The 26,255-nt window shown below is 37.7% G+C and overlaps 1 protein-coding gene across 2 annotated transcripts in view; it reads right to left on the minus strand.

Annotated features, from left to right (window-relative positions):
* The window catches only part of MVB12B (multivesicular body subunit 12B), a 97,794-nt gene that overhangs the window by 31,491 nt on the left and 40,048 nt on the right, over positions 1–26,255 (minus strand). For both annotated transcript variants that reach the window (XM_072429651.1, XM_072429650.1), the window contains exon 7: positions 10,362–10,456. In XM_072429651.1, the coding sequence (XP_072285752.1) occupies positions 10,362–10,456 (95 nt within the window). The remainder of the gene's footprint in view (positions 1–10,361; positions 10,457–26,255) is intronic.

Below are 26,255 nucleotides of genomic sequence, written 5' to 3' on the forward strand. Positions count from 1 at the left end.
ACATTCAACAGAACCAACCTTTTTGGTAGGGGAGTTCAAACCCTTAACATTTATAGATGCGATAGTGATAAACATCTCTTAGGAAAAGTCGTGGATTTAGGCACACAAACCTTCAATGTTATAGAAAATAGCCTGTAGGAGAAGGGGAGGAAAATATAAGGGGCAGGGAGGGGTGAAAATGAGGGAAGAAGGGAGAAAGTTGGTGGTAAGGAAGGGGACGGGTAGAAGAGCTGAAGGCTCCAAGCAAACTCGGGAGTTTCAAGGTACAACTCCAAAACTCAAGCCCCTAATGAAGCTGAGTCACCTATGTGGGGGGAAGTGCAGGGAATGACCAGCAGAGCCGCCCGAACACCTGCAGCTACCAATAATCCTGAAGTAATCACATGTAAACCGAGTACAACAACACTTATGTGAACATAGGCCTTTTCAGTTCTTGAACCACTCAAACACATTAAAACATAGTCATTAGGAAAACAATATATCCATACTGAAGGCACAACCAAGCATTAATAAAACAATTGGGGTCAAAAGAGATCATTATATGGATAAATTTCTTGCTACCAAGTAAGGATCCACAGAAAAAAAAAGGTACGACCCTCCATAATCAGAGAATGGACTGATCCTGTCAATCATAACCGGAGGGTAACATGTCATAGAGATGACAACTAGAGAGGACATATAATAACAACAAATAGCATAACATAAAGGCATTACCAGTATCATAATCATCTGCTCCAAAGTATCCTGCAAGCAGGGTAAATAGCGGCCATAGGCCAATTGTTTGACATATTAGGTACAGTACCTCGGTAACTCACGTGTGGCCTCCATAAGCACACAGGTCTAAAATCCTGACCTACAGTAACCAGGCATCATGAGGAAACTTGGAATCTTGACTGAACAAGTGGAGTGGTAACCAAAGCATGGAGAGAACATTGGCCTAGGCATCATAACCTCCTTATTAGGGCAATCACAGTTCGCATGATGATGGGGTTTTGCGCTGAAGGGATACTGTAGGCGAAGATGAATGAACCCTGCGTCTGTCAGAGAAAAAAGCTCTTGGTCTGGTCCTTGCATCTGGGGGAACATCCGCCATATCCAGCCAATCAGATATCGGCACAGGGTCTGCTCCTAGAAAGGTGAAAAGTGCTGCCAACTGTGCAGGGGTGTGTAGCGTGAAAGTAGCATTGTTCCTAGTAATGAACACATGCAGAGGGTGGCCCCATCTATATCGCGCATTATGAGAGATAATCAAATCAAGTAAGGGCTTCAATTGGCGTCTCATTCGTAGCGTACGGGTAGATAGATCAGGATAGATCTGGATTCTGGTGCCATCAAAATCCATGGGGCCTTTCTGCCAGGCTTTCTTGAGGATTTGATCCTTTAGTGTATAAAAGTGCACCCTGTAGATAACATCTCTGGGGAAATCATTTAGCTAACCTCTCCATGGGCCCACTCTATGCACCCTGTCCAAATCAATAGGATCTGTAACAGACCTGTCCAGCAGGGTATTAAAAATGGCGGTGACAGTACTGTGCAGATCTGGCCCTAACGTGGCCTTAAGTTTGACTCGGAGTCTCAGGTTATTCCGGTGACCCTATTTTCCTGGTCATCAAGGCGCAGGGACAAAGAAGTGCTGGTGGGATTGCTCCAAAGTTGGAATCCGTGAGGAAGCTTGGGAGGAGGATGACTCCAGTGTAGACACTGTGGTTTCCACGTGTGTTACCCGCTGATTTATTGAATACAGCTCCCTTTTCATGGAGCCTTCTATTCGTCCAGCTAAGGCTTCCATATCCTCTCCTTTGTGGGGATATATTGTAAAAGATTTGCAGATCCCTTGGCAGCTGGCGCTCTAGCAGGACAGAGCCCGGCAAAGCAGCAGAGACCATTGATGATGCAGAGAGCACAGCTGGGAAATGTGCCAGGTCCTCATTATGAGAAGAAGCCTGCACATCTCCCACATTCACATCAGGCTCCTCGTGGTCTGCAGCCGAGGCACACGCCGGACTCAAGGGGAAAAACTTCATTATTCCCGCTCGCCCAGGAGTCTTGCTGGCCCCCTTCATCTTCTTACCCTTCGACATCCGTGGTTTAGTAAAGGTGAGTGCTGTACCTGGTAATATACGCTGTAGTAGCCTTGGTGTGCGCGCAGCTCTAAAAATCACAAGGCTCACGCCGCCATTCCGTAGCCACGTCCCTCTACAATATATATTTCTAACATGATTCATATTCATGAGATTGTACTGCAGTAATGCTTTGATATTTAATATGCTTTACACTTAATAAAAGGCTCATATTTGTAATTTCTCTATTGGCACAACCCTGTGGTGTTTAATCCAATGAATGGTCCGGACATGTGAGAATGTAGAGTGTTGTGCACATATTATGCATTGGTAAATTGAGTGCTAAATTTTTTTTAGTAGGTACTTTGCAAAGGAAAGCGTTATTTTAAAGGTCATTTCACCCAAAATTGGTATTTCAGCAAATACCCAATAAAAACAACTGATTGCTATCTCAGAAAACTAGTATTCTTGGAGACAAGAGAAAAACCAGAAGTATATGCTGTGACTAGAGATACAAACACGAGGATGCCAGCCTGGAGATTAAAAAAAACAAAAAGACCCATGTCTACATATAAAGTTGCATGTGAAAAGCTCTATTAACAAGAGTGCATTGAAAAACAAAAGTGTATTGAATTAACATTCTGCAGTTCTTGCAAGCACATACTGCTCATAGAAAGTATCCCTATCTGATTAGCGGACTTCACAATCTCACTTTCCAACCCCTGCAAGCCAAGTCAACCCTGCTCATTTCTCACAGAAGAAAAGATTGGATTTGCTTTCCCAAACAGGTTACACATAACACAATAGAACCAGCATGCCCCACAAATTTCCTTGCCTTTCACAAAATGTATATATATGTAATATACACTTCATCCTGACACATAATTTGTCTTCAATGGAGACCAGATTAAAATAAAAAAAAGAAGCAATGCTATAAAATTTACTATGGTTAAAGATAAAGTCTGTGACCTTTTTATTTCCCACAAGTCCCAGTGTTCAGTCAGCAGATCTGTGCTACACAACAAGCTATTTAGGTCACCAACGTAAGCTACTACAATTACTACTACAAGCTTACAGGATTTATAAACTATATAAGATCTAAGAAGCCACAAATACTTTAATATCAGGTCTGCTAAAATTAAAACGGTAGTGTTGATAAAGATGCAATGTTCACAAATAGAGCCTGTTTGTGTTCTGATTAGGGGGTGAAATGCATTGACTTGTTAATATTAGCCAGTATTCATATAGAGCATATTTGGCACCGCTTTACAAAGCCCATAGTCATGTCACTAACTGTCCCCCAAAGGGGCTCACAATCTAATGTCCCTACCATAGTCATATAAAATTTCAGAGATTTCACTGAAAATACGTGGTGACACTCTCATAATCGGGAAACAGGAAACGAGATAATAGTTGAAAAACTTGTACAGTGATAACCTCTCCTTTCAAAATAACACTTACAGGGGGTGTGGGAAAAAGCCATGGCAAGCATGGAAGACAGATTAAAGGCATTACAAACTGCTATTTTGGACTCAGTGGATACATAGAAGACAACATGGGGAAAAGGAGAGTCTCCAAAGGTACCAGGAAGCTGACTGATTTCTTCCCGGCAGCGCAAACCAGGATCAATAAAAATGGCTACTGGAAGTATTCCACAATGAGGAGAGCGGAGACTTCTAAATCCCTGCAGCAGCCACAGTAAGAATCGCCTTCCAGCAGCAACTGCTGCAAAATAACAAATCAGTTTCTAGCTTCATTTACAGATGTAGGTCCAGGTACTTATAGGAGATGGGAGATAGAGTAAGTCACATAGAGAGTAAGACAGACAATTTAGCTAAAGAAAATAATGAAATAATTGACGAAATAATTGTATAATTTTAACGACACCCATAACACCCTTTAACAGGTCCAATTAAAACTAGCAGACCAATCTAGAAGAAACAATATTAAAGTCAGAGGGATTGCAGAAATATTTCTGCCTGAGAGCTAACTACATATACACAAAATATGAATGCCACCTTGTTGCCATTGGCAACAAGGAACAGTAGACCGAACCCAAAGGTTGCATAAACCATCACATCTTCCAGAAAGAATGTCAGTAGATGTACCAGCATGCATTCATTATTTTCATATAATAATGGATGGAGATGTCTAAATGTCTACCTGACCCATACTCATAGATCTTACTTTTTTAAGATCCATCACAAGCAACCATAGCTGCAAGAACTTTTGCACCCATCACACAAGTGCTTGGCAACAATGAAATAAATAATACAAATGGGGATTCCTTGTGAAACTTGTAATAGTGAGGAACGAAAGAAACTTTATTGGTAACTCTGTAACCTGTTCTGTCATTTTTAACCTGTACAGTCTGGGTAAGATCTTTTGGCAAAATGCCCCACTCAACATACTGAAATCTACATCTCATATGAGCGGCACCTGAATGTCTCTCCCCAGATTGGAGTATCCAAAAATAATTAAAGACAGATGAATATTCTATGGAAGCCTCTCTTCTTTATTTAACCTTATTACCTTTATTCTAACCTTCTAGTATGAGTGGCCTTACCTTACATGCATCTCAACCAAATGCCTTTACGTCTTAAATACAACCATTTTATGAAGTTCTACCTTTTACCCCCAAAGAAAATCAACAGCTTGGGGAGGTTTATGGAACCCTACCCGGATTCACTTTTTTTATTGTTAGTCATTCTGAGGACCATTATTCTTGGTGTCCCTTTATTGTCTTTACTCCTTTCCTTTTCATGTCGATTATTACATTGATGAGTCTCAGATTTTGTAAAAAAAAAAAAAAACAAAAAAAAAAAACCCTGTGAATTTTTGATACAAGATTCAAGAAATCATATTACTTGGCAGGGCTGTGGAGTGAGAGTTGGAGTGGAAGAGTCGGAGACAATTTTGGGTACCTGGAGTTAGAGATGATAAAAAATGTGCCGACTCCTGACAAATTTAAATTATAATAAAAAAAATACAGCAAAGTTCAAATGTCCTATTTTAAACAATAGTCATAATTAAGTCCTTCCCTGGTGTAATAATACAGCCCAGAGCATAATTGTATTTCTACTAGTGTGAAGTTCAGCTGACCTATTTTACAACCTGACATTCAGATTATTATAATCTGGATTATGTACATTACAAAAAGTGTTTTCATTTGATTTCAGATAAAATGTGTTTAACGAGTTCATTTGAGTGAAAAACGTGTACTGATATAGGTGTAGGTGAGTGTATGGCCTGATGTGTGTTCAGGTGTCCTGTCTGCACTCTCCATATATGCTCCCATCCAAGACTGAACTTTAATATCATTTTGCACATCACCTAATACTAGGAAGTTAGATAAGTGGCCACCCTGGCCCTGGGGCCCCCCACTGCCCTGTCTTCAGCAGAAGATCAGCACACAAAGATAAAGGCAGCAGCGTCTACTCAACTTCCTCTGTGCTAAAAGAGCTTAGAAGAACTTGGAGAAACAGCTTTTTGGATTCAACTGTACGTGTTCATGTTTATTTTAAAACTGCACGGCTGCTTGTGTGTACCATGATGGAAGGCTGTGTGCACGTTTCTGAATAAAACTGCAGGGCAATGTGTATAGTACAGGAATGTATGAATGTTTGTGTATAGTGCATTTTGTGTGTATGTTTCTGGGTAAAATGTAGGGCTCTGTGTTGTGTGTATAATATATATGTTTGTGCATGTTTTTCTGTATAGGACAAATTATTCCAAAGATTAGTGCAGGGCTATAGCTTATGTTGTGTATAGTGCCGTGTTGTATGTATGTTTGAAATAGTGCAGGACTATGTGTATGTTTGTATTTAAATCAAATATTATGCTAGTTAGTATAACAATTTTTTTTATTTATAGTGGCACCCCATTCACAATGGCAAAAATCTGTCAACAAACACGATAAAATCTGCTGTTTATGTAAACTTTACATTATCAAGTGATGAGAAAAATTACGTGTGCCAATGAATTCTTGAAGATGATGATGAAAAACAATGTGATGCAAAAAATTGCAGTTTCAGTGGGTCTAACAAAAATGCACCTACACGAGTATCAAATTTGAAAAGACACTTGCAGCGTTTTCATCTTAAAGTGATAGAAGTTGTGAATGAGAAAGATATCAATTAAAATATTCCATTTACTTCTGGGATAAAAAATCTTCAGAAACCTACTGGAGACCAAACACAACTAAGAAGATTCTTTATATCTGACAAAATTACCATAACAATGACACCAAAAAAAAAGAATTATTGAAATGGTAGTAAAGAATAGTGTACCACTATCCTTTTCACAGCCAGCCTTTTTAGGCCTAAATAGAGAAATGGCTAAAAAAAACTTGGTGTTTCTCTGGAATGAGAAAGTGTAAGGAAACTTATAACTGAAGAGGCCAAATGTAAAGGGACATTTTGTCTTTATAAAAATGGATGCATGCACACGTCAAGTCAATTATTTTACTAATAATGTTAGATTTGTTGATGAAAATATTAAAACAATAACGCAAACCTTGGAAGTAAAGGACACCCAGGCACATCACACCAGTGACTATCTTCAGAAGTTAGTGGAGGAAGGGAACAGATTTTGTATATTGTGACAGATAATGCTTCTAATATGTTGAGCACAATTGAGACAATGAATAAAGTAGATGAAGAAAGTGACAGACAGATATTAAAGGAAGACAGTTCTGCAAGTATTGGAGAAAGTGAAAGCAAAGAGAATAGTGACATTTTGGATAACATTATTGAAGAAGCATCTAAGGCTACTACTACTATTAAACATATGTGTTGTGCTGTTCATACTCTGCAACTTGCAATAGGAGATGGAATGAAAGATCGTCATGCAGCTACTCTAATTGGCAATATCTACTTTCTAATCCCTTTACTGTCACCAAAAGTTTGCAATCTAAAGATTTAACACCTGGTAAATTCTTCTTGAAATGGAAGAGCTTGATATATTGCCTGAAAAAAAGTAGAGGGTTAATAGCTGATGGGATTGTCACTCATTCTGGATAATCAAATCTTGTTAGCTGCTATTTATATTGATCCAATGAGCCGAATTTTGTTGAGGGATGACCAGACTGATACTGCAAAAAAGGCCCTCTATTATGTAACAGTTTGCATGTAGGGATTGCTACCTGAAACACCACCACTGGATGAAGCTATAAGCACTGGTAACTCAGGATCATCCTCCTCATGAAGAGTTAGACTTTGATTCCTACTTGGACAAAATGGAACATTCAACTGTAAAGCGACGTTGCATATGCGTGAGAGATAAACAACCAGAAAATGTCCAAAAAAAAGATTCCACCAGGAGTTTTTTAAAGAAGTAAAAGAAGCCATCCTTGTTTATCCCGAGATTATTAGTGATGTGGTTATATATGTATATATTATACATGCTACTGTACCGTTATATTACATGTTTAAATATTTTTTTAATTTTTTTTTTATAATAATATTATATTTATTATTTTTATAATATTTTATAATATAATTTTTATTTAATTTTTTTTATTAATTTAATTTCAATTATTAAATGTATGAATTTTTTTAAATATTGGACATATTTCGGTGAGTTATGCCTAAGAATTATAGGTCTACAATGTAAAATGAATTTCCATGCAAAAAAAATTTTTTTTGCATGGAAATATGGACAGAATTAGAACGCAGGGGGGTTAATATAGCAAAAAAGAGTAATTGGTTACAAAGTTACATAGTAGGTTAGGTTGAAAAAAGACATAAGTCCATCAAGTTCAACCAGTAGGGAAATAAAATATTCCAGAAAAAAAAGGCCTATCGACACAGTTGGGTCCAGAGAAAGGCAAATAAAACCCCTGGTACAATTTGCTTCAACAGGGGGAAAAAATTCCTTCCTGATTCTTTGGGGTAATTGGATGTTTCCTGGATCAAAAGTCTCTAGGTTTTTCTTAAAGCAACATATAGTTGTTGCTGAAACTATTTCCTGAGGGAACTGATCCCACATTTTCACAGAACTTACAGTGAAGAATCCCTTCCTTATCCGGAGATTAAACTTCTTTTCCTCCAGACGCAAAGAGTGCCCTCTTGTTCTTTGTAATGATCTCAAAGTGAATAATTGGGAAGAGAGTTCTTTATATGTAACATTTATATATTTATACAGGGTGATCATATTCCCCCTTAAATGTCCCTTCAAGGAAGAAAAGTTGTCCTTTTTGTGAACTGGAGCCCAAAACTGGACTGCATATTCAAGATGTGGACTGACCAATGCTTTGTACAGGAGCTGAATTATGTCTCAATCTCTGCAGTCTATTCCTCTTTTGAAACAAGTAAGTACTAGCTTTAGATATTGCAGCTTGGCATTGCATGCTATTATTAAGTCTATGATCTAACAGCTCCCCCCGGATCCTTTTCTATTTCAGACTCCCCAAATGTATTACCCCTAGACGGTATGAAGCATGCATGTTGTTAGCCCACAAGTAAAAAACTTTACATTTATCAGTAATCAGATTAAATCAGATTAGTTAATCAGAGAAGGGTTAATCAGAGTATAGTAAAAAAGCCATTCTGTTAAAAGGTAATAAGCTTTCAGTAAATGCTGGGTACATGATAACATGGTAACAAAGTGTTTTAACATATTTCCCATGTGGAAAGGGATGTACTAAATTATTTCTCTCTAGAAGAGCTTCTTTATCTACTACTAACACTTCTTGGTATGTCAAATGTATGAATCTGTACCCATGGACATGGACAACAGGTATACTGGAAGTGTTTTCTGCAAGCTTGCACAAAGCATTCCCAGGGCTTTTGGCAAGCTTCGGACAGATTTGTTACCTTTTCATTCCAACTCAGCTTACTGTTTCTGTAAACTGAGTTGGAAAACTGCTCATTGCAAACTTTTCTTTCTTTAGAAAGCAGCCACAGCAGAGTATAAGACTCTTCCCTACCCTATCAGCATGCTGTAGAGCAGTGGTCGCCAACCTCGGTCCCATGGACCACTAAAAATTACTGGCCACTGACAAGGCATGCGGGAGCTAAGTGTCCCTCAAAGGGGGAGAATCCTTTCCCATAGTGACGTCATGATGACACAAGCCCCGTCACCACAGATCTGAGCCGACTCAGATCAGTGCCGCAGCTCTGGCCGGTGCGCCCCACCAGCGGGGCTTTCTTCTGACCCTGCTCTGGGGTGCGCCGGCCAGAGTCGCGGACTACCATTGGTCCGCAGACCACCGGTTGGCGACTGCTGCTGTAGAGGACCCTGGCTCCTTTTTGGAAAGCAGATGTCTTTCTAGGGAGTTTCAGCATGTCTACTGCAGTCATGAGTTACAGATTTCCACTCAGCCAAGCTGATGCATCCTGCTAATTTGAGGATAAATTTGATAGAGCTGGATGTATTTAACATATTTAACATAAAATTCTATTTGGGCTTGAAAGTAATGTTAAGATTCAATTTGGAAAAGTAAAAATAGAACATAATGGGTGTGCTGACATTAAACAAGCTGCTAACTGGCTTGATTGGCTTTCAACAAGTTTTAGTTAGTGCTCAAGCTTACTAAATACTAAGAACTCTCAAGATAAAAGGGAGTGATCTAAATCTGACCCAGGGGAGTGGGGTGCATGTCAAACTCCTGCAGAAAGACTACTGCTTCCACATAGCATCTTTACCTTTCTGCAGCCCTATTTTCGCGGTCACAATTTTCTGCTATCACTTAAACAAAAAAAAAAAAATTCCAAGTTTACATTTAGACTGATACGCACTTTCCATTTCCAGTCAAATACAATGATTGTATCTGAAGCGAATTCAATAGCCAACCAATTGTGAATGAACCTAAAGTAAACTAATTTTGGGTTCTCCATTAAATCCATAGATAAACATCAATAGGAAATACTCAAGTCATTTCATGTGTATGAAAAATTAAGCAAATTCAACTAGGTGCACCCATCTGTTCTGCAGTCCTCCCCATGATGAAAAGGACATAAAATAATACATGAGTTTACTGCATTTGTGGACTTCAATCTGCAAATTGTTCAGATCAGTCCATCAAAAACAAAGGGATCTATTAATGAAGCAGTGAATCATGACATTCATTGAAACATTCAATGGTCAAGAATCAATACATTTCAGCACATGGACAGTGAATGTCAGATTCACGGTTTTATAAATAAGCCCTAAATCAGGTCAAGAACAATTTTTTCCCCTAATTTTACAGAAGGTAGGAATAAAATTTAAAAGTCAATAATGTTGAGTACAATAAAACAAACTAATTTTAATAAAAATTTTTAAGATATTAAAATTAATACAGAAATCAGTGAAACTCACCTGAGATTGCATACAGATTAGACTGCTGGTTCTCAAAATCTGGCCGAGTGTTATTTCTACCTCTGAATGTTGCAGGAAGAGTTAGAGATATATGCCTGGGAAAAAAAATAATATTACTGAGAAATAATTGATAAAAATTGGGTAAATGAGAACATTGCAGCTTTATATCTTTTATGGACATCGGTGGTGGTATCTACCCTGTTTTTCTTTCTAGGTCTACATAGAAAGGACTTTTACTTAGCATATATAATCAAATTATTCTTCATAAAGCCTCAGACTTTTTCAAGATTTTTTACAATTATTTTATAGGACCTCAAAGGCACTTAAATACAAAGATTTTCTTCTAATGGATGGATATGAATTTAAGTTTTTCTGGGGGGTCTAGGAGTTGGAAGCTTGATGAAACTTTGATACGAGTGGGAACTTTTCTTTGTTCCGTTTCCTTTTTGTCTGAGAGCTTTGTTATTGCTCCTTGATTAATTTGTGGTACTCCGTTTACAATTGCTAAAATCACAATAAAAATACTGACATACTAAATAGCTTTAGAAGTATGTTTTTGGTAAATGCCAAGCTGGAAGGTAAACAAGTCTTTTGTCTCAAATCTCTTGCACACTTAAAGAGATTTTCAGAACTGACCTGTGTTAAGTCCCATCCATCGTTTCTTTAATAGCAACATCATTTTTTTATGTCTCAACATATGAAAAACATCCCTGCAGCACAATGCTGCCACCACAATGTGTCACTGTGGCATAGTGTTACACACACTAGGTGTCTGACTTTCATTCCACTTCAACAATTTAGGACCATATTGTTAAGTCCACTGCATACAAATCAAAGAAAATCTATTTTAATCAAGGTTGTAATGCAACAAAACTGAAAAAACAACAAAGGGGATGCATACTTACGCAAGTCACTGGTAGCACCCAATATCCGGTCTTAGTGCTTGTAACCCCCTCCATTACTTTGCTACTAGTGCTTTGCAAAAAGGGGGTTACCAAATTGCTGACTTCCAACCTAAAGTCAGTATCCACATAGTATAGAACTGAAAAGTTCTGGACTCTCAGGGTTTTAATAGTTGCTGTAAAAACTGTTCACATTTAAATTTGAAAAAAAACGTGGGAATACCATATGTTGTTTAACAATTGTTTGCTAGCACCTTTTTCGACAGCCATCCAATGTTTAAAAAAATGTTAAATGCCAAGGAGCCATCCACTTCCACTAATAATAAATGAAAAGCTGTAATGTTTTTGACCAATCTCCAGGTGTCACCACTAGTGTGGTTAACAACCAGTTTTTATTAACCATATGACCCATTTGGAAACATCATTGCAGTGGATTATAGATGGCACATTTCTTTCAACTGCTGATATTGGATATAAGTGTGATAATCACATATTGTAAAATAAAGTGAAATTTTTATTAACTTTTAATAACTAAAATTAGGCATCAGCTACATATCTCTAAGATCTTTACATAGTAGGTTAGGTTGAAAAAAGACCATCAAGTTCAACCAGTAGGGCAATGAACATATCCCAGATATAAAACCCTATAAGACATAGTTGGTCCAGAGGAAGGCAAAAAAACCCTGGTACAATTTGCTCCAACAGGGGAAAAAAATATTCCTTCCTCATTCCATGAGGATTCAGATATTCCTTTACTTTATGTTTACTTTAAAGCCTTAATACCCAGTTATATTCTGTGCTTCTAGAAGAACATCCAGCTTTTTCTTAAAGCAATCTATAGTAGTTGCTGAAAGAACTTCCTGAGGGAAACGATTCCACATTTTTAAAGACCTTACAGTGAAAAATCCCTACCTTATCCGAAGCTTAAACTTTTTTCTCCAGACACAAAGAGTGCTCTTATGTTCTTTGTAATGATCTCAAAGTGAATATTGGGGAAGCGAGTTCTCTATATGGACCATTTATATATTTTTTACAGGTGATCATATCCCCCTTAAACCTCGCCTCAAGGGAGAATAGATTCAGTTCAGCTAATCTCTCCTCATAGCTGAGCTCTTCCATTCATTTTATTAGTTTAGTTGCCCTTTTCTGCACTCTCTCCAATTCCACAATGTCCTTTTTGTGAACTGGTGCCCAAAACTGGACTGCATATTCCAGATGTGGTCTCTGCACTCTCTCCAATTCCACAATGTCCTTTTTGTGAACTGGTGCCCAAAACTGGACTGCATATTCCAGATGTGGTCTGACCAATGCTTTGTACATTGTGCTTTTTTTAGCAAAGAAAAAAAAACGTATGGCTATGGTCCTACAAGGTGTATTGCAGCCTACTGTAGAAGTACACTGAAGTGCAATTCACTTTGGCAAGGCATTGCAATGCACATTTTATATAACACAAATGTTATATTTGTTGATGTAAAAGGTTCAAGAAACTATTGTGGTCCAACTTGAATCTGTTACACCTTGTGTTGTATTCAGTGATCCCTAAGGCCAAAATTACACTGTTTAGACCACAAAAATGTATTGTGGCCTATTTTGAACCTGTGTTGTTTTGTATCACTTTGTTATATTGATAATACATATAAATGTGTAGTTATGTAAATGTAATGTTCTTTTTCTCCCCTTCTTTATTGGTTACGATGTAAAAGGTCCACGTGAATAGGATGCAATGAGCCTAAAAGCACACTTACTCATGACACTGATCACTTACATCTATGCACTACTGATATACTACAATGCACATGCACTGCAGGGTGTTGAACTAGAGAATTACATGAATTGTGCATTAAAATGCACATTTTAAATGTCATGTGCATTTTACATTTCATTATTGTAATGTATAAAATGGCCCTAACTCATCATGCAACTAAAGAAAGCCTGTAGTAAGAAACACCAAAGTAACAAATAGATGCCATGATATTATATCTGGCTGCCCGAATAGTCCCAATACATTCTTGACTTTGATCGAACTTATAGTTGTCATGGTTCCAACTATTCCACAATGCAGTGTAGTGCCTTAATTATTACACAGCTCAACAAAAAAAAAAATGTTTTTTCACTTGACAAGGATTTTTCAATATATTTAGTGTATTTCAGGTCTGCTAAATCCAGAAATGACATTGAATTGGCTATAGGTATTGTGATACAGGAATCTGAATAGACGATTTTACCAACAACAAATGTCAACACAGCATAATATTATCAATCCTTATTTACACCGGTGTTTTTCATTTTATATATTAAATGTAGCATTATTTTCATGAAACTTTTATCTGCTTTTTTTATTCATACATTTTCTTTTTTTAAAGAAATTGGAATTCTTCAAGAAGAAGTTGTTTAAATGACCAAATGTACTTTGCTACATTTGTGGTGAGTATACTTAGAAAAAACAGAGAAGAAGAAACGTTACAAAATTTGTAAAACAAGCAGATCTTGCATATTATTTGTAACCCCAAATGTGACTCAGGGTAAAAAAAGATGCTGAAAGCTGTAACCCCGAGTCACACTCGGGGTAGCTAAAACAGCAAAAACCAATACCTGATGTGCCGGCGCCCTTCTTCGTCCTTTCAGTCTCCTTGATACTGCCAGAAGGCGTTTTCTCCATCTGAGGAACAGTTCCCAGTGATGTCGGTGTGTACGACCGTTGTGTCAGGGGCACGGCAGGATTTTCAAATTATTGTGTATTGCATTCAATACAAAATAACTGTATTGAATGCAATACAGTGTTTTTTTATGTCTAATAGCAGTACATTGCCTTTCATGAAAACTTATTTTACAATATAATATAATAGTAGATTTATTAAAAAAAAATAATTTATTTAATTTATTATTTTGATATGATTTTGTGTTTAAAACTTCATTATACTTATACTAATATAATATATTGTAAAATACATTTTCATGAAAAACACTTTTTAGACCGAGATAAGTATTGGGCTTCCCATATGGTATGCAAAACCCGTACAGAGTGTCTATGTCAGTGGAAAAAAAGAAAACCGAAAACTTTGAAATTTGGTGTACATATGGTAAGGTGAGGGCCCCCCAATCATCATAATGATTGTTATTTTTGTGATGTGAATGTAAAAGGTTTCAATCGTTAAGAAAAACAACTGATCACCTTGAGAGGGGGCTCCTGCTCCCTGAGCAGGTAGGTAATGGCTTAGATGTAAAGGGTTTATTCAGGATGAACATCTAGGGAGTTGGGTTACTGTAGTTGGAGGGAATGGTAGGGGCACCCAGAAAAGGAAGGCCAGCCCTATGTTTGAGCAACCTTACAAATTTGCAAAGTTATGTGAAGATGTGCAAGATGGCAGACCCAGTGGTGGCAACTCTAGATGTTATTGCTACCCCTAACAGCTGGGAGAGCAGCTCATCTAGTAGGGGTGGGGAAGGCAATGCAGGAAGGCGTAGACAATCCTTCAACCAAATGGTTTGCTGTCTCCCTGGTGCCAGGGTTCAGCATGTGGTGGACCAAGTGGAAAAATTACTGGGAAGGGGCTGGGCATGACCCAGCTGTCTTGGTTCATGTTGGAACCAACGACAAGATAGATGGAAGATGGAGGATCCTTAAAAATCAGTTTGAATTAGGTTTCAAGTTGAAGGAAAGGACCTCCAAGTTTATATTCTCTGGAATATTGCCTGCGCTATGCGCAACACAGGAGAGGCATCGGCAGCTTAAACAGCTAAATGTGTAGCTTAAGTACTGTTGTAAAAGGGAAGGCTTTGGGTTCCTAGAGCACTGGGCTGACTTTTCATTGGGGTACAAACTATATGCCAAAGATGGTTTGCACCTAAATGGAAGGGGGCCTGCTGTGCTAGGGGAAATATTTCGGGACAGGTGGAGGGATATTTATACTAGGACCGAGGGGGGTGGGACATTTAAATAAGGTGGCAGGAAGGTCAGACAGGGGTGAGTCACTAGTGGAGGGTGGATTTGGGATAGTTGGGGGAGGGTTATGGATAAATATAAGGAGTTTCCCGTGTTACGCACAAACATTGGATTGTGCAGTACTATTTGTACTAAAAAACAAAAGGATTTGTCAAACAGTGCTGGTAAATGCAGCAATGGCTTAAAAAGACTGTTCACCCATGCTAGAAGTCTGGCAAATAAAATAGGAGAATTGGAAGCTTTAATGAGTGAAGAGCATTATGGGTTGTCAACATTCCTGGTTATACTCTCTTTCGTAAAGACAAATTGAAACGAAAGGGTGGTGGTGTCTGTGAGAAGTGATCTGAAAGTGAATGTGAAAGAAGAAATTGTTGATGGAACAAGCCACGAGGTTGAGGCATTATGAGTGGAGTTGAATGTGGGGATGAATAACACACAATTATTTGAGTCTGCTATATAAATTGAGAATCAGCTACTAGCACAGATAAAAAAAGCAGCAAAAACTAGAAAGGTTTTCAACATGGGAGATTTCAACTACCCAGGCATTGACTGGAGTAATGGCACTACAGGAACAGCAAAAGGGAGGAAATTTATGAATTTAATACAGGATAATTTTTTATTTTAAATTTAGTTTATAGAAGCCCGAACTAGAAATGATGCTCTGCTGGACCTAGTTCTTTCTAACAATGCAGAGCTTACAACCAATGTGCATATAAAAGAGAATCTGGGTAGCAGTGACCATATTATGATTTCATTTAATGTAAGCTGTAAACGAGAAGTAAAAACAAGAAAGATAAAAACATTTAATTTTAAGAGAGCAAATTTTCAATTATTTAGGGCGGCTTTCTGTGACTTAAACACAGAACAGAAATGGGAATGTTTCAAGTCTTTTCTACACAAGCACACTGAAACATTTATTCCAATGGGTAAAAGGTTTAAGATGTTTAAGATAAGTAACAATAAATATAAAAGTCCACCAAAAGAAGAGAATAACTGTTTAACATGGGGATAATTTTGTGCCCAGCCTGGTGAATGGGTAGATATGGTATAATGCAAGAGAGAGGAAAGACAGGCTTTTATAGGCAATGTATACGTTTATAAAAAAAATACTTAACTTTATTGAATTTTTGTATTGTTCATCTAAAACTAGACAAAATCCTACTACGCTAAAGCTTTGCTAACACAGTGATACTATACTTGCGGTGTATTGATGGGTTACAATGCATGTCAAGAGATATATTACATAAAAATAAATCAACAAAGTCTTGGTACCGACGCGTTTCACCCGTTTGGGGCTTCCTCAGGGGATTGGAAGACTTGGTGTCTGCTGATGGTGGATCTCATAAGACAGAGTATGTAACCTCAGCTTTGGGTAAACAATATTTTCTATTTACAAAAGAGCTGACTGGACAGTTTGGAATTTTTTTGAGCTGGCTGCCTATTCTTTTTAGACGTAAACCTGCTGTATTAAGGTATGAAGATATCACTGTTTAATGGGGAATTCCTGGTGCATAGGTTGCATCTTGCTATCCTCATGAATATTGGAGAATTAGGGTTCAAACCCTCATAGGGGAGAGTTATATGATCTTCTATCAGTAAGCGTTAGAGCTGTCATGCGATTCTTCAATATTTAGATTACATGAATTCCTAAATAGTTGTTTATGTCCAAGACTGAACTACTATTCAACTATTCAACCTCACCTACTAGGTTACTGAAGTGGGAGTACCCCGATTTGGAATCAGCAAGACGACCTGTGACGCATGGTGCTGATGTTCCCATACCAGTGTTCAGTACACTCCCTGATATTCCTGTATTATCCAACATGGAGGATATACAGGGTCTGTAGTGTAATCCAGGAGTTAGCAGTGAAAGTGAATATGAAGGAAGTGTTTCATCAAACCAGCATTTCTCCCAAGAAGAGCTCAATGATTTAATACCTGACCTAAGTCTGTCAAAACAAGCATCTGAACTTTTAGCATCCAGGCTAAAAGAACTGTCTGAGACCGGAAATTAAAATAACAATTTAAAGGACAAAAGAGGTGACACTCCTACCATATTTCTGTAAAGATCGAGACTTTGTGTACTGTTGTAACATCCCTGGACTACTGGCCCATATGGGAGTACCAGAATACCGAGCAGAAGACTGGCCGCTTTTCATAGACAGTTCTACTTGAAGTTTGAAATCTGCTTCACTTCATAACAACAACTGCTATGCATAAATTCCAATTGGTCATTCAACAAAACTTAAAGAAGAATATGAAAATATCAAAATGGTCTAACAAAAGCTTTGTGTTGGTCCATATGTGTTATTTTAAAAATGGTGAACCTTTACTACTTGGACAGCAAAGTGGATACACAAAGTACCCATGTTTCATCTGCTTGTGGGATAATGGAGCAAAGCAGGATCACTGGAAAAAAAGTGAAGGGAAAACCATCAAAAAAGGTGCAGCGAACATCATTAACAACCCAACAGTTGACAAAGAAAAAATCATTCCCCCTCAACTACACATAAAGTTGGAATTAATGAAGCAATTTGATAAAGCTCTGAACAAGCACAGTGATTGCTTCAAATACATCTGTACATTCTTCCCAGGATTAAGTACTAAAAAAATTAAAAGCAGGAATCTTTGATGGACCCCAGATTCAGAAACTAATATACGATTCCAATTTCACAAGTTACATGACTGATACTGAAGCTTCTCACTACACTCTATCTTTAAAAACAGGAAGGCTGGACTTAAAACTCCACATCACTTTCACAAGGGAAGGTTAGGGTAGCATTGGTGTATTATAGAAGGAACATACAGTGTGTTTTTAGTATAGGGTCCTGAATTTCCGTTAAAAAAAAACAAACAGTCATTTCTGTACTTGCAGCAAATCTTAGCCAGAAAATTGAATACCAATGTAGCCTCGACATCTAAGGACTAATAAGCTAAGGCATAAAATAATTATTTTATTTAAAAAACTAAAAGGCTAGTACCCATAGGTTTTAGATGTGATTTGATGATGATGTATGATAGTGTAGTTACAATATGAGAAACCAATGACTTGCCTCTATGAATATGGCCACCCCTTTGCCTAGAAGAGAATTCATGAACAAGGCTTGGTCAGTCAGTACTGGAGAAAACTGTCAGAAGGGGAACCACAGGCAGTACTGAGGATTAGTCCTTAGCCTACATTATTTTTCCTTTTGGCAGAGCTTTTATGACTTTGAAGGATTTTTTACATGACAATATTATGAAAACTGCTAAAAGGCATAAAGTTGTACATACAGTGACAGTGGTCTATACAAAAGGTTTGCAATTAGATATACAATTAGTTTTCTTTAAAAAGGAGCCACATCCTGACCAGAAAGCCTGTCTCCTGCCAATAATGTTGTTGAGACTCTATGTAGTAGGCTCTCTGCAGAGGTTTATGTCCCCTCCTAAGTCAAACAAAGGGCTTTCCTATCAGCAGAGAGCATGAACATTGCCGATTAGGTTCAATCAGGCTTTAATAGGCTGTTAATCAAAACTATGAAACCACAGCATAAATAAATTCTATCAACCTCATCTGACAAAGATTTCCAATAATATATGTTCAAAACTGCAAAGATCCTCATGTATGAGTATGCAAATGAGTTCAGCAATTTTTGATTGCCAATATCTGAACCAATTTTTTTTACATTCTATCAGCATATATCCCATACTTTAATAAATATTAGTTCAAGCTGATTTGAAACTGGAAAGTTTAATTAAAACTGTATTACATACATTAAAATTGTGTATTACATGCACCACTCTACAGGTTTTTTTTTTTTAACTGCAATACTAAAAGCTTTCAGATTCAGCTCTTACACTTTCTTTGCACTTTAAGAACGAGCATATGGCAAATGAAATAGCACTATAAAGACTAGTCCCCCCCAGGAAATTATCTGGGGGGCGTCTCCATTCACATTACAGTCTTTACCATTAATCATCATTTCAGGCAACCATGCCGACATAAACAACCACTCTGTGTTTGTAATTAGAACAAATTCAATCATATTAGGTACAGAGAAAGAAGACTGAGACAATTAACTGTTTAACCAGTTAATAGCTTATTTCAAACATCGGTAGTGGTTGCATACACTTACTTCAGACTGTCAGGTTTTCAATGGATGTAATTTTAGGCAAGTTTACCAAAAACAAATTTCTGAAGCCACATACAGATGTTTAATAAATGCCACTGAATATGATAAGTGATCATTCCCAGTGGAAGTAAAACAAAGAAACACTGTACAGATAACAATGTTTTGTGTGCATTGAGTAGAGGGCAAATCAGAAGGTCCCCTGCTATGTCCTCACCATTGAAAAGAGCATACTCATTTTTTTAAAGATCCCACATGGCAGATTACTAAATTATGTCAGGGGATAGCTGTACCGATGCTTAAAATCTCAGATGGCAAGAAAAAAAAAAAAAAAAAAAAACAGTTATATGTCAGATATCATCACCATTTTGAACAGCAGTTGCCATTGTACCCAATGATTGCAGATTATTAACAGATTTTAGCAGCAGGTGGCAGAAAAAAATCTGCTAAATTGGTAAAAGCATTGCTTAAAGTAAAACAGAAGAGAAAGATTTCTAAAATTCTTCCCCAGCTGCTATGACACAAAAAAAAAAAATCTGTCTATAGTTTAGAGCAGACCTAAACTCAACATTTTCACTTCAAATAAAAGGGTGGATAATCCTTGTATGTTAAGGGAAAGTAATTATATATAGGTAGATAGATTTAATTTAATTACAAAAATAGGTACAGATTTACCTTTTAATTGATTTGTAATTCAGTTACATTTCCTGACGTACCAACCTAGGTTTGCCTGATCAACTCAACTAAAAACAGCTTAGATCATCTAGAAGTGCCTGCATTTGGCTCTCTCCATCTTAAACTCAATTCTAAATAATAATAAAAAAGCATCCCCAGATATTCTTATCACTAACATGCTTCATCATTGGAATGAGGTTCCCATATTAAGCAGATTTCTTTGCCTTATTGGTTAAATTGCGTATAAATCTGAACAATGAACTAATAAAATGCCAGTTGATTCCAGCCCCCTCTTGACTTCAGAACACATTCCCAACATGTAATCCTATCCTATATTGACAATGCTGCTACAAAAACAAATACTGTATATATTTAATATTTATAATCTGCATTATATTACATTATGGTTCCTAGGTATACTATAAAGCCAAAGAGTTTAAATTTGGTCTGCCAGAAAAAAACGTTATCTCTATGTTGGTTAAGTCTCATAATTTACCTGCAAACAAGATCTGAATGTCCTCACTCTGATACTACTTATATTGCATATATTTGTCTCATTACTTTTGTCTTCTATTATAGCAGCTACTTCAGCATCACCATTAGTTTTATTTGCTTTGTTGACTAAGCACCACCCTACACAGTCAGTAAAATAAATGTATTTTTTTGTACGTGTGTGTGTGTGTGTGTTATGGCAGAGTTCACCCTAATTAATATTTTTTTATATATTTTTATAAGCATACCAGCAACCATAGAGTTAGAAAGAATAATAGAACCGCTCAACATCCATGTTGCGGCAACATTTGAGTAGCCTGAATAGTGATTTAACAGTTTATTTTTTAACTTACAGTCACAGTCTGCAGTGAATATTGTTGAGACACAGGGTGATAGTACATACCAGCCCAGATGTTTCTGAACCGTAACACTTGGATAATAACAGGATGCATTTAGGAAACAAATGTTTTATTTTGCCAAAGGCTTACTACAGAGATTGAGCTAACCAAATAACATCATTAAACAAGTGAAGCAGCGCTATGGGAAACACACATCTGTCTTTGGATTGACAACTTGAGAAAAGCAAGTGAGCCCTGGGGTATGCATACAGTTTTACAAATGTATTTTGGACTGTAGGCAAAACCAGAGTTTTACCACCATCTTCGAAGTTCATTCCACTGTGACAGTTTGAAAGCTTTACAATGTGGAACGTTCTTGAAAAAAAAATACTGCTTATCAAAATACTACAGGGAGGCTTGTCCTCACCACATGCATTGACATGTATTTTTGGCATTTTCCAGCAAAAGTAAAATGAATGTACAGTATCGGGATCATCTTTATTTTAGGAATACATAGCAGCTTTTTCTGTTGAAGTGTAATGCAGGTCAAATTCACTTCTGTCTGGTTTGCTGACAGCGGGGAATCTTTATAGCCATGGGAGGGGCATTTTTTGCAACTTCAAGGGCAACATGGGAGGGACCCCCGGCATCTCACATCCTTTGTGTGTGAAATTCCCCCACCTACTAGATTGTAAGCTCTTCGGGGCAGGGTCCTCTCCTCCTGTATCACTGTCTGTATTAGTCTGTCATTTGCAATCCCTATTTAATGTACAGCGCTGCGTAATATGTTGGCGCTATATAAATCCTGTTTAATAATAATAATAATAAAATGCCAGACCTAATTTACAACTAAGTGGGGTTCTTTGACAAAGTGTCCCAAAAATGGCAGGGAAAGTGCATAAATGGCTCCAGGGAACGGAAACTGTTAATTGATTTTTAGGGTTTTAGAAAAGAAACCAGGTTCTTTAGGGCCCTGGAGCCGGCCAAGGGAAGTGAAGGGTGGGTTCCTTGGCCCAACCCAACCCTGATGTGGTTTATTCACCTGCACTCAGGTGCAAGGAAGTGAGTGATCAACCAAAGGCTGAGAGAGAGCCAGAGTGGATTCCAGGCTGAGAAAGAGCCAGAGTGTATTCCAGGCTGAGAGAGCCAGAGTGGATACCAGGCTAAGAGAGAGCCAGAGTGGATACCAGGTCGAGAGAGTGCCAGAGTGGATACTAGGCTGAAAGAGAACCAGAGTGGATACCAGGCTGAGAGAGAGCCAGAGTGGATACCAGGCTGAGAGAGAGCCAGAGTGGATACCAGGCTGAGAGAGAGCCAGAGTGGATTCCAGGCTGAGAGAGAGCCAGGGGATTCTAGGAAAGCCAGCGGCCAAACAGTACTACAAAACTGTGAGTGGACCAGTACTGATATAGTGTATGTGTTAGAGTAGAAAGGACACCTAAGTGAGGTAGCCAGAGGCCCAGCCGGGCTACTGTTTATTGTTTTGTTGTGAAGTGCTAGAGAATGTGCTGTAACACTTGCCTAAACAAAAAAAACTGCTGTTATTTTGGACTTTTGGAGTCTGCTGCCTCTAATCTTCCCTGTAAGCATCTCGTTACTAAGAGCAACCGCCAGTGATCTACCACAGGTCCCTTAGCTTTTTTTTTTTTTTTTTAATGTAGAATTAGGAATTCCAATCATGAGAACATATATTACAGTAATATACAGCTATATATGGCAAGTTTAATTTGTGGCATTTGATTGTCTTCAAGAAGAATTTTGGTAAAATTAAGTAGTAGCAAGCTGGCTGGATTCCCTAAACTGTACATTGTGCCCATCATTGGCTGGATTCACTTAGCTGTACTTTGAGACTGTCAATATTTGCCAGCTTTATTTGCTAAACTCTGAAGTCATATCCGCCGTTGACAGGTTTAGCATAAGACAGTCCAACAGCCAATTAACAGCCCAATAGAGCCAGGGCACTTCATGAGAAAGCCTGCGTAAGGTTCTTACTCACTGAACATTGACAATGTTTCAGCTTATTTCACAATGAGCAATATTGGGCATTAAAAGAAGGCTTTCTAGGTGAAAAATTAAACACAGTGAGCCCGCCAGCATGTCCTCCAAACTGTCTTCCAGAGATCCACAATCTCGAAGGCTCGGTCATCAAACTTAGGGACTGATTAGCACGGATTTAGAATTGGTCAGTCTGATGATCTGGCAGTACCTTCAAGGCGGGTTGCGGGTCACCATAATGGTGCAGATTCTTTCATTACAGTGAGAAAAAAAAAAAAACATACTTAATAAAGTATGTAGTGCATGCACTTGAGGGTCCCTGGAGGGGACTATGAATCTGTAAAATCTCCAACTGTGGTGAGAAATCATAAGATCGGTATGTGAACTTTGATAACTTTAATTAACCTCATGGGACACATGTTAGCATAGAGTTGTTGATGTCAGGTCCAACTTCCAATTGTACTCTCTTGGAATGTGAACTGTGGCTAGAGCTGAAACATGACCTATCTAGAACAGGACGCAAGTCACCTTTCCAAATGCTGTCTGACTTGCATGTGACTCACTCATGTTTTATGTAGTTCACTTTGGTGCAGATGACCAATAAACCATCCACTGGGTAAATCTTGGTAATGCAAATCACATATACAAGAATGTAATCAGTCAATTTTTCATTGAAGACAGAGAAAAGCACAAACCTGGGAGACTGTAAGAGAAAGGTGGCCACGAGTCCAGCTTTGGCCGGGGAATGAAAGGGAGTATAAGTCTCAGGTGACTGAAACGTTCCTCTCGAGTCCTGTCCTTGTGTTAATAGCATTTATGAACACTGACACATATGTCTTGATCACAAGTGAACTTATTGCACTGGGCTTATTTTTTTCTTTGACACCCTGGAAATCTTAACTATTTTGTAGCACTGATGGCACACATGGGCTGAATATTTTGTTATTGTGGCAGCACATGCAAAAAGGCTTGATGGATGTCATCATAATCTAGACTTGAACATTGATAAGGCCTTAGAAAAATGGCTCAAAAAAATCTGTCAATATCAACAAATACCTAGACATGAGCTCTTCTTGGAATTACCTAGTGAGAAACACTTAAGTGCATCTACCTTTACATAAAAGGGTAGACAACACTTATGTAAAGAAAAAACTAATTTACTTTATTATTCTTTTTTAACCCTTTTCTGCCACAGAGGCGGTAAAGAGAACGAATCCCACACGAATCCCAAGAAGTTTCTGGCTGCACCTTCTGGACATGCATGATCTCAGGCTTTTTCCTGTAATGTGAAAAAAATGCTGATCTCAAGTATGTACAGTCCGCCTGACTAAATTTTGAAGGAAAAAAAAAAAAAAAAAAAAAACCAGTACATAACAAACAGACCATTTTAATGTTGATTTCATTTACTCACAAACCCTTGGTACTGTAAACTAGTAAATATTCCTTTGTTATATACAAAATAACTGTTCAAACATGATAAGTTGTACAGGAGGTTGGTCTCACACGCGGCTTACAAATCATGAAAAACTTTCACAGAGATATAAACATTGTGTCAGTGAAGTTGGCCACCTTCTACAGACATTGCAGGGCTAGGTCATACATCAGCAGGCAGACAATTTTTACTGTATGCCATTAATAGAACTTTCAATTATTCTAGAGAACACAATACATTTTAACTCAACCAGATTACAATACATTTTATTCTGACGCTTGTTTTATTTGCTGAGTAAAACAAAACTGATTCAATTTCTCAGCAAAGCCATAAACTGCAGAGAGACAACACGTTAAAAACGAATCATGTTGTTTGAAAAGAGGAAAGATGCCAATATAATCCTGCAGAGCATACTGTGTCTTATTTCCAAAGAATGAGCCATCTATAAGTGATCTATGATGACAAATGCATCTTTTAATACATTTTCAGGATGGAGTAGTGTTAGCAGGGTGTATTGCTACACAGCAAAGAAGTGTAATGCAGCATTTAGTATCATTCCTTCCGTCAGCATCGATTTCCTGTACTGAAAAACAGATCCTAAACTACAGATGATATTATTATTATTAATAAAATTATCATACACACTTGGAAAAAAAAAAAAAAAAAAAAAAAACAATGACCACAAGTGTAAGATGAACCCAATAGTGATAAAGATACCCCTATTCAACAAGGGACAATTATTTTAACGCAATACTTTGGGCACCTAAAGAAGGATTACCACAAACATTTGATGGGATTACGCTTTCTGCAAAAGAGGGTTTAAACCTGTGCAGCAACAAGGAATTTTGGGAGTGTAGCTATCACAGAGATTATGGTATCTACCATTGCTGAATACTGAAAAGGTGATCTTTTTGGCCTCATTATTAAAACATCTGAAACAAGTATGCAGGTAACGGCAGCATAATTTTTGCTACAGTTGGTTGAACACATGAACTGCATACTCATTCTGGGTAAATGGATGTTTTCAGAATGTTTGATAGCAAAGGATCAGAACGCCAACTCATCTATTTACAAAAGTTGCTGTGTAAATTCAGTTTAAAACACAGATATCTTTCATTCTTATTCCCAACAAAAAAGGTGTTTTTTTTTTACAGAGAAACAGGGAACAAATGACTTGGCCTGGGAGACAATATTGTCCTCAAAGAACACAGAACAGAAATGGGAATGTTTCAAGTCTTTTCTACACAAGCACACTAAAAATATATATTCCAATGGGTAATAAGTTTAAGAGGTTAAAATTATAACCTATGTGACTCACAGCTCATGTTAAAGCCATAAGGAACAAGAAAAACACATTCTAAAACTATAAAAATGAAGGATCACATTCATCATCTAAAAACTATAAAGAATATAACAAAAGATGTAAAAAGTAGATAAATGTGCGAAACTTCAAAATAAAAGACAGATTGCAAAGGAAAGTTAGTCAAACCCCCCAATTTTTTTAAAATATATTATTAGCAAAAGGATCAGATCTGAGCATGTAGGCCACCTTAAATGATGTCTCTGGATTGGTAACTGAGGATAAATTAAAGGCAGAAACACTTTTTTTTTAGCTCTGTGTAAACAAAGGAAAATGGCAGAGCTCAAGTCCAACATCAAAATAGCAATGTCACTGCCTTAAACGGTTCACAATGGCTCAAAAGTGATATGATTGAGAAACAATTGGGCACAATTAAGGTTGACAAAGCGCCAGGACTTAAAGGATTACATCCACATGTCCTCAAAGAGCTAAGCTCAGTTATTTCAAAGCCATTATTTCTAGAGACTCTTTAACCTCCTTGCCGTTAAGCCCGACCTTCGCTCGGGCAAAAAAAAATTGCAAGGATGATTAACCCCGAGATTTTTCACATCCCCACTTACCTGGTCCCCCTGTGCTCATCCAGCGTCGTCCTCCATCGATCATTGTCCGCCGATCTCCCTCTCCAGCGTCGGGTGCCTTCGTAGGGTG

The sequence above is a fragment of the Pyxicephalus adspersus genome, chromosome Z, assembly GCF_032062135.1.
Source record: "Pyxicephalus adspersus chromosome Z, UCB_Pads_2.0, whole genome shotgun sequence".
Classification (NCBI taxonomy): Eukaryota; Metazoa; Chordata; class Amphibia; order Anura; family Pyxicephalidae; genus Pyxicephalus; species Pyxicephalus adspersus.